At 30.8% G+C, this 12500-nt stretch overlaps 1 protein-coding gene across 1 annotated transcript in view; it reads right to left on the bottom strand.

The window, feature by feature from the left end:
* LOC145272118 (uncharacterized) overlaps positions 1-7101 on the bottom strand; it is a 110542-nt gene extending 103441 nt beyond the window's left edge. The window contains exon 1 of the mRNA XM_080127023.1: positions 6865-7101. Within this exon, the coding sequence (XP_079983149.1) occupies positions 6865-6922 (58 nt within the window). The 5' untranslated portion in view covers positions 6923-7101. The remainder of the gene's footprint in view (positions 1-6864) is intronic.
* Positions 7102-12500: the final 5399 nt, after the last annotated feature.

Genomic DNA, 12500 nt, shown 5'->3' with positions numbered 1-12500 from the left:
TAAGAGAGATTAGTATTTAATGCAAAAACAAACTTTTATTCGTTTTAATTCTTTAGATAAATCTCTGTATAAAGAATTAAAACGAATAAATGCTATTTTTACAAGAATCTTTTTACATTTATCCAGCAAATAAAAATAAAAATACTCAAGAAAATCTACTTTGATAACTTTTAATTTTTTTTTTTTGCAAAAGCATTAGCAAAGTAGTAGAAGTCCAACAAGAAGTTGATGTCTTTTCTTTATTATATTTATAGGAGAGAAGGTTCCCACCAGTACGGGGTCGCCAGTTAATAGGAGAGGAAAGTGAACAGACTATAGGTGGAAGACATCCGATAATAAAAATAAAGAAAATACAAGGACAACAGTAAATAGCAATCAACTCGAACACAATGTTTGTATATTAAAATAATAATTCTTTATTTTACCATATATATATATATATATATATATATATATATATATATATATATATATATATATATATATATATATATATATACTAGCATTTCAGCCCGGCCTTGTCCGGGTGTTTGGATGTGTATGTTGAGCAAAAAAAAAAATGTAGTAGTAGGAAGGCAGGCTCGAACCCGCACCGCAAAGATGGAAAAGAATGGGGTTAAACATAACGTTTATACTGTTACGACCACCGCCAGACCGGGAGCGACATTTTTTTAAGTAAGGCTAGTCAATCTAAAGGAGAGGATAACTTTAAAAAATATCGGCGTAAAAAATGACCCCCTCCCCCTGTGGAAAAGTGCGTAGTTGAAGGGGAGGATATTAATGTTTGTAGCCATTTTTTTTTGATATTTGTCGTATGAAAGGTCGAACTTTTAAACGATACTGATCTTGGTAAAATCCGTCGCCTCTAGTGAAAGTTTAAGGCAGACATGAAAACATACATACATACATTTATATATTGGTAACTAAAAATTTTAGACCCAAATTGATGAAAAAGCTTGCCCTATCTCTGAATACCCTTTATGTAAAATTTGAAATATTTAGACCAGAAATTGTGTGAGTAATTTGGAAGAGACCGCAGAGGTCAAATTTTTTTTTACTTTGACCCCTATTATGACCCCTTAAAATTTATTGTTTTGTGCTCAAATCAAGTTATTAAGTTAGATCCATGTCCAAGGAACCTATATCTAAACTTTCAAGTGCGTAGACCCAAAATTGTCGAGGAGTTTGCTATAATTCTCAAAGGTCAAATCGTTGAACTTTGACCCCTTAATCCCCAAATGTCTGGCCAAAAACCGAACACATCGATTTTCCCAAATCTCAGTAACCTGTATATCAAATTTCGAGTCTGTAGACTAAAAATTGACAGAGTTATTGCGTAGAGAAATGTACACAGACACACCGACAGATACACAGACACTTTCACTTATATATATATATATATATATATATATATATATATATATATATATTTATGTATATATATATTGTATTATTGGTAGTATTATTTAAACAGAACTAAAATGCGTCAACCAAAGAGTGCTCAATGTTTAGACAGAGCAATATAAATATGTTGGATGTGGTAACTAATTGCTACACATATGCAAACATGTTTCAGTGACCACCCTGCCAGGGAAAATCACCTTATCAGGCCAAGAATATCCACGAGAGCCACGTGGATATTCTTGGCCTGATGAGGTGATTTTCCCTGGCAGAGTGGTCACTGAAACATGTTTGCATATGTGTTGCAATTAGTTACCACATCCAACATATATATATATATATATATATATATATATATATATATATATATATATATATATTATTGGAAAAAAGGATTACAGCAGAGTGCTCTATTATAGGAAAAATTCCGAAAATAAGAGTGTACCGTTTTTGATACCCATGTCAAGCTCTCCACAGCCGATACTCATCTGTTTTATAACCGAAATAGGAATCATATATATATATATATATATATATATATATATATATATATACTAGCTGCACCCTGCCACGCGTTGCTGTGGCTCAAATTGGCACAATGGAAAAAGTTCCAAAATGAGAAAAAGCATGTTTCTTATAGGTTTAATTTTTCATTTTGCATGGGTACACAGTTTTTGTTGTTCCATTTTCTTAGCTGATATAGAGATTTTCCGGTTTGGTGACTCTTGAATACGTAATATAAATTTTCCATGTGAAAAAACAGTCAGTGTGTAACTGTAAGGCCCACAATTGTAAAGATTCTTCCCTGTGCTTTGTTGATGGTTATTGAAAATGACAATAAAATTGGAAAGTTCAATTTCCTAAAGTGTAATGATGTATCCGGTGGAATCATAGGAATGCATGGAATGAAGATAGATTCATCTGTGAAAGGTCCTGTTAAGATTGTTGTTTCTATGATATTGTTTGTTAATTTTTGTTTTTACTGCCAGCTATGTGCCATTGCAAAGCTTGGATTGGTTTATATTTCACAACATGATAATTAGTACACCAAATTTCAGTTGCAATACATGCGGTGGCATCCCTGGCAAATATAGCTGTTGGATAATTAACCACTTTATCTGCTTTCACAACAATGTCGATGGATTTGTATTTGACTACCTCACTTTGAATTTTACATTGAATAATAGGGTTAAGTTCATGGGCATCTTTGTATTGACCTGCAAGAATAGCTCATTCACTGAGTCAAATGGAATTCTTATAATTTGAATATCTGCAAAAACATTTTAAACTAACTATTCTTTTGATGAAATAAAATTACAGAAATTACAGAAGTTAAAAGTCAAAGAATTTTGCCCTTAACTCTGATCAGCTGGCACTTTTTCGTACCCAATTTCCCACAAGTGATGCAAAAGGTTTTGTGCGGATCGAACAGTCGGCAACTGGACATATTTTGAGTTAAGTTTAATGTCTTCACATGGAACAAAAAAGTAGAGTATTTGAGGCAAGCATTTATTTCATCTGCTGGTGTTGATTGAAGAATAACAGGTAACATTTGTCTGAAATCTCCTGCAAGCAATATTACTGCATTCCCAAATGGTCTGACATTGCCACGCAAATCTTGCAAGTATCGACCAAGAGCCTCAAGTGATTTTTTGCGTACCATTGTGCATTCATCCTAAACAATAAGTTTGCATTTCTGCAATATTTTTCCCTATATTGGATGTTTTGGAGATGTCGAACATGAGATTTTTGAAAAATTGAATGTTTTAAAGTAGAATAAATAATTCTTCTACTTGGCAGCAAGGTCGCAGGTATTCCTCATGCAGCAAGGGCTAAGGCTATGTCATTTTGTTATCAAATGGCTGCCAAAATCAATTTAATTAGAAAGGTTTTACCAGTTACTTCTGGTGCTGTTAAAGGTAGCAGTAATTTCCAAATAACTTCTATTCTCACAGTCAGTAAATTAGGTGACTAAAATAGGATTTATCCATGTTTTGACAATGCCTTATTCACTGTAATTAATTTAGGAGACTAAAATAGGATGAGGGATTAGAGATGGACAAATATAGAGGAAGATATAGAGATAGGAAAGAGAAAGTGAGAGGAAAATAGAGAAAGAGAAGGAGATAGAGAGATAAAGAGATTGATAGATAAACAGAGAGAGGGGGAGAGTTAGAAACAGAGAGGGATGAGACAGAGGAAAGGAGAGAGATAGAGGGAGTTAGAGAGAGAAAGGGGCTCAAAGAGAGATGGAGAGGGTGATATAGAGAGAAAGATAGATTGAAAGAGGGAAAGGGAGAGATGGATAGAGAGAGATATTAAGAGAGGAAGAGAGAGGGGGAGAGAAACAGAAGGTGAACTATATTTCACCGTTTGTTTCCTCGTTCAGTAGGGAAGAAATCTTTCGAGACTGAGGCAATTTTAATGTTTTGTTATTATCCAGAGTACCCCCCTTTTTTTTTGGGGGGGGCTAGATTTTCATCACATTAGAAACCTACCGGGTTATCTGTACTTTCACTTAAATTAATAAAAGAAAAACATATTGTAAAATTTGAATTTAACATGAAAATACTATTTAAAAAAATAGCACGATAACATAAGTACATAAGTGCCACTTTAGGTACTCCTTGGGCGTTGAGTTCCATGGCGACCAGCATAATTATTTAATGGTCGCTCCCTTAGCCCCCCCAGTCAAGGCTAATGCATGCGCACGTAACTTTTTTTTATTTACTGACGTTGGCTTAGTAACTAAACGATTTATTGATAATTTCGTAACCCCTAAACGCATGCCGGAAGATTTGAATTGGTTCATTATTGTTGTAATGAAAAAAAAAATGTTTCATTCAACACAAAACCAAAAACACATATTAATGATAAATGATTTATTATTCTATTCATTGAAATTTACTAATTTTTAAATAAAAAAGTAAAAAAAAAGTTAATAAAAAATAGTTGCTTATGTGCGCATAAAACACTTTTTTTTTTTTTAGATTAGGTCCACCTCGGAATCACCCCCCCTACACACAACCTCCAAATCTTAAGAACAGCTTCCGGAATAAACATCACTTTTGGATGGGGGGGGGCTAATAAACATCATTTGGGGGGATATTTAAAAAAAAAAGTCGATAAAAGTCGTCATTTGAAAAGAAATTTAAAATCAAATGTTTGTAAAAGTGAGAAATTATTAATAAAGGTTTAGTAACATTTTTCGGTGCTAATGCAGAGAGTGATCCGCGCTATTTTTTAAATCGTGTTTTTTTTTATTCCAACCAATCTTATATCGAAAAACAAAAAAAACTCAAAAAGCAAGCGACAAACTTTTTTTTTGCCTGATATAATAAAGAAAAAATGTGTAAATTAAAATATTTGGAAGATAAACAAATGAATTATGTTTTTTTTTGTTTTTTTTTACTTACTAAACAGAAAATAAAATCTTTCGCCAATTCGTGGCCGTGAAATGAATCGAACCGGAAGTTCAGTTTTATTAACAGAACAGATTCACAGTAACGGTTAAAAATATATTTATTTTATTTAATATTTTAATTTTAATAATTCGCGAGGTAAATTTATTTTAATAACATAAAAACATACCTCGACTCTAAAAATGGGTTGTCTGAAAATTTCAAATAAATTGTTAACGTAGAAATATGGTTTTATTCGTTTAGAACGAACCAAATTTACATTTACACACACATATATATATATATACATTATATATATATATATATATATACATTATATATATATATACATTATATATATATATACATTATATATATATATATTATATATATATATATATATATATATATATATATATATATATTACAAGATCTCGTTCAAATCTCGTTCGCCTGAACAAACTAAAATTCAAAATTCAAATAAAATCAATTTAAAAAAAAATGGTCCGTTTAATGTTTTGGACGCCAAGGAAAACAAATAAAAAGAAAAGAAAAACGAAAGAGAAAAAAAAGAAAAGGAAAATAAAAGGAGGAATTATATATGCTTAAAATCTTTCCGTTATATATTATCTTAATATATTTGAAGTGTTTATTGTGTCCTTTATCAAAAAAAAAATTATTTTATTCTATGAATTTTAACCTCTTTTTGATCCTAAGCTGACCCTTTTCTAAATTAACCAATCTAAGGGAGATAATCTTGCAAGCCCTGAAAAATCATTTAAAATTTTATAATAATTATTTTATTATATATTTTTGTATTGAACTTTATTCTTTTTATTATGCATATCGTATATCATGTTTATATTCCTTCATCCGCGCTATTTAATATGAGTATAATGTAATTTTTTTAATAGTATGAAGAAACCTATTATACATACATTTTAATTATAAAACCCTATTTTATCAGATAAACATTTTCATTAAATCTAGCGCCTGACATTAATTAAATTAAAAAAACAACTTTTATTAACTTCAAATTTAAAATTTAACTTTAAATTTACAACTTTCCGATTTTTATTTCAAATTTAAAAAACAATCATAAAATCAACTGAAATTTCTATTTAATCTATATTAAAGCTATATTTAAAATTTAAACATTTCAAAGTAGTCTTGCTTTGGGGGGATTTATATATATATATTTCAACGCTTCTTTTTTCGTTAAGGGAATTTTTCTTTTTTCTTTTCCTTTAAACAATGTTCTATTGTCAAGAGTGTTTTTATTCGCAATGTCTGAAGAAATGCTGGTTTTTGTGAAAATTTTCAAACGACATATTGTTTGAAATTGTCGATCTGGCATGGAAACAATTGTAACGTAAAATGAAATACACTTCTTGTTGCTAACAACACCTTTTTTGAAGTCTTGCTTTTGTTTATACAGTATATTAATACTCAATTATGAAATATGATAATTTTGTAGCTTACTCTTTAAGTGAACTCTTTTTGGCTGAAATCTTATTGGTATATGAAAATTTACTGGATTACACGAACTCAGTATATTACAATACAAGTCTCTCTCTCTCTCTCTCTCTCTCTCTCTATATATATATATATATATATATATATATTGAATTCATTCAAGAAAGTATCGCTAACAAAAACAAATAAAAATATCTATATATATGTGTGTATATATATATATATATATATATATACTCTCAATTTTATCACAAATTGGTTTATGAAAATATAATTTTATGCGTAAATTTTCAGTATTTTTTCAACAGTGCTCAATACATAGGTCGAGCTAGGTAGTAAGTTATAAAAATATATATGGCAATTAAGTTACAGAGAATATTCCGTGTTTCTTTCTCGTGACGCATAAGCCTGACGAATTCTCACGAGAATGAAACGCGGAATATTCTGTGTAGCTTAACTGTCATATATATTTTTATAACTTACTATATATATATATACTTTTTGTTTTACATAAGAACTAGCGGGCGGGGGGGGGGCGCCCTACTTGATATATAAACAAGATTAAACACCAAATAAAACCACTTACCTTCACATAATCTAAAGTACATGAGCAGAAGAGTAATTTTCAGTGGCGAACGAATCATGGTCAGTGATAAGTCTGTCCTGTGTTCGATGTTATTCGAACTATTGCGTATTTAATTTTTGATTCGTCATCGATCTTTTGCTCGATCAAACGAATCAAACGAATTTCCATTGATGAGAAAGATATCGACTTCTCATCATTGATTGACACAAGTGAACTCCTAAGCATTGCTCGCTCCAATACCATGTTTACTTGTGTACTCTCAATGAATAATGGGAAAGAATATTGAATACAATCTCCGATACAAAAGTATAAAGTATATAACATTTATAATTAGAAGTGGGGTATATTTTTTTCGTCGTATCCTATTAAGATCAATACCTGAACATTAAACGTAATTCAATACTTCTTTGTTTAGAAACTATAGAAATATTAGCAGGTCCACGTAGCGGTTTTCTGGCCTCTTAAAAAAAACAAAAAAGAAAACAATAGAACAGAGATTTTGATTGTCTTTTTCCGGGCAGTGCAGTAGTCCAAAGAGAAGTCTGTCCCTAGTCAAATGGGACCTAATAGTAAAAAGAGAGAAATCCAATATGAGAACCTTCATCATCGGCATAATTAAATGTGATTTAAAGCGGGGCAAAAACCCGTGAATATGAGAACCTTCATTATCCGCTTAATTAGAAAAAGACTATGATACCTTCATCATCGGCTTAATTAGAAAAATACTAATTAAGCCGACGATGAGGGTTCTCATATTGGATTTCTCTCTTTTTACCATTAGATCCCATTTGACTAGGGACAGACTTCTCTTTGGACTACTGCACTGCCCGGAAAAAAATAATTTTCATTATTTCAGCTGTTTTTAAAACTTTCCAATCGGATTATATGCATGGTCACGCTGGACTATTTTGGAATACATTCTATCTAAAAAACTATTTTGCATCAACTCGAGAGGAGTTTAATTCAAGCTGAAATATTATGCGCCGTTTGTTTTTATATTACATTTCTACATATCCAACATTTTCTCTTTTTTATTTGGAAATTTATAATTACAATAAATTGCGGTTTCACTTAATGCCTTAACTAGCAAATTCTAGCATTGCTACAAATATAATTTGCTGATTTCTTTATGTCCTCTGATGAGAATAATAATAAGAATAGCATTCTTTGAAACTCCGCGCAATAAGGACTTTGTAAATTGTTTTTTGGAGTATTCAGTCGAACAATAAATTTTGATTGTAACGTTCAACGTACAGTTTTAATTTTCTTTCTCTTATATATATATATATATATATATATATATATATATATATATATATATATATATATAGTCATCCATATAAAGTATTGTTTCGCTATTTCACAGCTCGTCAGTGCGGCTAAACAAGCTACCTCAAGCCAGAATCGAAACCCGATCGCCCAAACGACTGTCGGAGCTTCTAACCGTTGCGCTATATATATATATATCCCCAAAACATCTGACGTTGATGAAGGGGAGACTAACACTTGCTGCTATAGTTTCAAATGATCTTAAATAACAGCAAGGAGAGACTTGATTCCAAATATTTCTCGTATGTTATATCTCCCTTCTTTGGTTTTCATACATAAAGTAAATTTCGCAATGTGTAAACATTATTTGATACTGGAGGTATCCATAATCGTACGCTATTTCCAAAAGAGGGGAGATTTAACATATGAGAAATATTTAGAATCAAGTCTCCCCTTACTGTTATTTCAGATAATTTGAAACTTAGCAGCAAGTTTAAGTCTCTCCTCCATCTAGGCCAGGGAAATATCAGATATTTTGTGATTCATATACAAAACTAGGAAAATGACTATGACTGAAACATTTTATGGGTGTAAAAAAAGTGGATGATCCTCCTTAACGTACGACCTTAAAAGCAAATGTCACAAGTCTGATCAAAAGTTGCTGAGAATTGGAACTTATAAAATTAGACAAAAGGGGTATGTATATATATATATATATATATATGAACAAATGATTAATAAAACATGTTAAAAGACATCTTGAAAAAGAGTTAAAAACATATTTAATTTTAAAAAAGGAAACACAAGATAAGTGGATAGTCCTTAATCCGCGGAGTTTCGAAAAAATACTCTCCTTCTCATCAGAGGGAAGGAATTAGCAAAATGCAGGATCGGATTTTGCATATAAAAGTATTTAATGAAACTACAAGTAAGTCACAGATCTTAGTTGGTTAAAAAAAGAGTGAGGTAAGGGGAACAGGAGGTAAAAGAAAAATGATAAAAAGATTTCACATGAATGGACAGTCCGGTGAAGGGTAAAAATCAAAAAATGGTAAAATCCAAAACGGTCGAATTAAAAATTTCAATCCAACAGGTAAATTCCAAATGGTCCAAAATAATCCAAAAGGCAGAGTTCGTTGGAAAAAAGCGCAAATGGAATGAATTCCAAATCATTAAAAGAAAAGTACTGGAGAGAATATTTAAAAACACGTCTGTCAAGGCTGGATGAATAAAAAAAATTAAGGTTTAAAAAAAAAAAAAAGACACCCGAAAAGCGGTGAAGATTTAAATTTGAAAAGCAAGGTCAAACTGACCCAGACAAGAAGCGCGAAAGTTAGCGTTAATGATTAGGTCAGCTTAGATTTGCACGTGAAAGTCCCAGAATTAAATTAAGAAAACTGATCAGAACAAATAAATCGCTAAGTTTATGAAATGGGGCGTCTGTTACATATATATATATATATATATATATATATATATATATATATATATATATATATATATATATAAATGAAAGTAAATAAATAAAAAAATAGAAAATTATAAATATACACACACATACGCACATACATATACATACATACAGACACACAAATGCACACATACATGTATATACATACACACACGCATATAATATATATACATATATGTATACATATACAATAACACACACACACACACACATATATATATATATATATACAAACACACACGCATGCATAAATATATACACATATCCAAAAACATATACAAGTTAAACAAAAACATACATACTTACATACAAAATAAGATAGACCGGTATCTACAAACTCCGGAATAAGGCAAATAAATGTGTATGTAAATGCATATAGTACAATATAAGTAAACAAGTACATAGAATAAAAATGAGTAGATTGCATTCATAAAGATGTAATATATTCATGCAAATTTACAGAGCTCCCATGCAATTCTCCCATAATAGACAATAACATTTTGCCACCAAATTATCCTTCCTCGACCCTCCCTTTGATATAATTATTAATCCAACAATGTACATCTGAAGCTATAACTATTATCACCACCCCTCAAAGTAGTAATATAATAAACTCTAAAAACGAACTGATCTCCTATTGCAAACATATATCCAAGTTTTAATATGGTAAATTTGAAATTACATAGCTATTAAGTTAACCCTTCAAATATATATATTTTCCCATAATTTTTTTTATCTTACCTTCTAAGCTTTTTATATTTTTTCATTTTATTTGTTTTTCTTTATTTCTTTGGCCGCTTTTCCCTCTGCTGTCTCTGTTTTATGGTATAAGTATACCTATTAATTAAATATATACACCAACCTACTTATTTTTATTCTATGTATTTGTTTACTTATATTTTACTATATGCATTTACATACACATTTATTTGCCTTATTCCGGAGTTTGTAGATACCGGCCAGTCCCTCCCCTTACATTGTATGTAAGTATGTATGTATGTATGTATGTATGTTTTTGTTTAAGTTGTATATGTTTTTAGATATGTTTTTGGATATGTGTATATATTTATGCATGCATGTGTGTGTTTGTATATATATGTATATATATATGTGTGTGTGTTATTGTATATGTATACATATATGTATATGCATGTATATGCGTGTGTGTATGTATGTACATGTATGTGTGCATTTGTGTGTCTGTATGTATATGTATGTGTATGTGTGTGTATATATATATGTATATGTATGTGTGTATATATGTATATATAGGTTTTTTAAAAAAATTTTTAACTTTTTAATTTTCAATTTTTAATCTATTTATTTTCATTTTTTTTAATATAATAGACGCTCCATTTCATAGACTTGGCCATTTATTTGTTCCTCTGACTCGTGTTTCTTAATTTAATTCTGGGACTTTCACGTGCATATCTAATTATTAACGCTAACTTTCGCGCTTGTTGTCTGGGTCAGTTTGACCTTGCTTTTCAAATTTAAACCTTCATCGCTTTTCCGTTTATTTTATTTATTTTTTTTTTTTTAAACCTTCATTTACTTGATTCCTCCAGCCTTGGCAGACGTGTTTTAAATATTCTCTCCAGTGCTTTTTCTTTTAATGATTTGGAATTCATTCCATTTGCGATCTTTTCCAAGGAATTCTGCCTTTTGGATCATTTTGGACCATTTGGAACTTACCCATTGGATTGGAAATTTTTAATTCGACCGTGTTTGGATTTTACCATTCTTGGATCTTTATCCTTTACCGGACTATCCATTCATGTGACTTTTTTTAATCATTTTTCTTTTACCTCCTATTCCCCTTACCTCACCCTTTTTTTTAACCAAGTAAGATCTGTGACTTACTTGTAGTTTCATTAAATACTATTACATGCAAAATCCGATCCTGCATTTTGCTAATTCCTTCCCTCTGATGAGAAGGAGAGTATTTCTTCGAAACTCCGTGGATTAAGGACTATCCACTTATCTTGTGCTTCCTTTTTAAAATTAAATATGTTTTTAACTCTTTTTCAAGATGTCTTTTAACATGTTTTATTAATCATTTGTTCACACACACACACACACACACACACATATATATATATATATATATATATATATATATATATATATATATATATATATATTAGTGGCCTGGATAGGCCACAGGGGAGACAATCAAGCAAAGAAAAATCCTAAGCAACGTTCATTTCAAAGCAGCAAAACAAAAGCTGGCGTGCCATAACACTTTCTATACAAAGATAGGCAAATAAAAGCCACTGTGACGTTGTCTTGCTGTGGAAATAATTATATATTCTCTGACATTCTACAATTTCTATTGCTTATTGCTCGTTAGGTAAGTTTGTCGTGACGACATCCTTAGCGAGTATAAAATTCCTACTAGTGAGACATCGACTAGACTAATGTCTGGTCGCGATGATCACATCCCTTGTTCGAGACAAAAGTAGGTTCATTTCACTATCGGATTTCGGTGCGGTTTACTTAATCTGTGATAGGAATAAGACTTTCTTGTGTGCAGCGCGTTTGCTCAGTTGGTAGAGTGTTTTCCTCGCATGCAAGAGGCTCGGATTTTGAATTCCAAGTTCGGATGTGTCTAACTGATGAGCCCAAATTAGGGCGAAACTCGAATCTTGGACTTCCAGTTTGTTGACTTTCATGGCTCTTGTGAGCTGCTACGTTGTCTGGCTGTTTCTCTCACATTTTGAAAGTTATATATATATATATATATATATATATATATATATATATATATATATATATATATATTTAAATTTACCTGCAACGTCTGGTTTTGATGAAGACTAAATCTTGCTGCTGTTATCTTAAATGACAACAAGGGGAGACTTGAATCCAAATATTTTTTCATATGTCATGTGGG

Source organism: Euprymna scolopes, chromosome 4, assembly GCF_053919585.1.
Source record: "Euprymna scolopes isolate OS-2025 chromosome 4, ASM5391958v1, whole genome shotgun sequence".
Classification (NCBI taxonomy): Eukaryota; Metazoa; Mollusca; class Cephalopoda; order Sepiida; family Sepiolidae; genus Euprymna; species Euprymna scolopes.
This window is presented reverse-complemented; position numbering and strand designations above follow the sequence as displayed.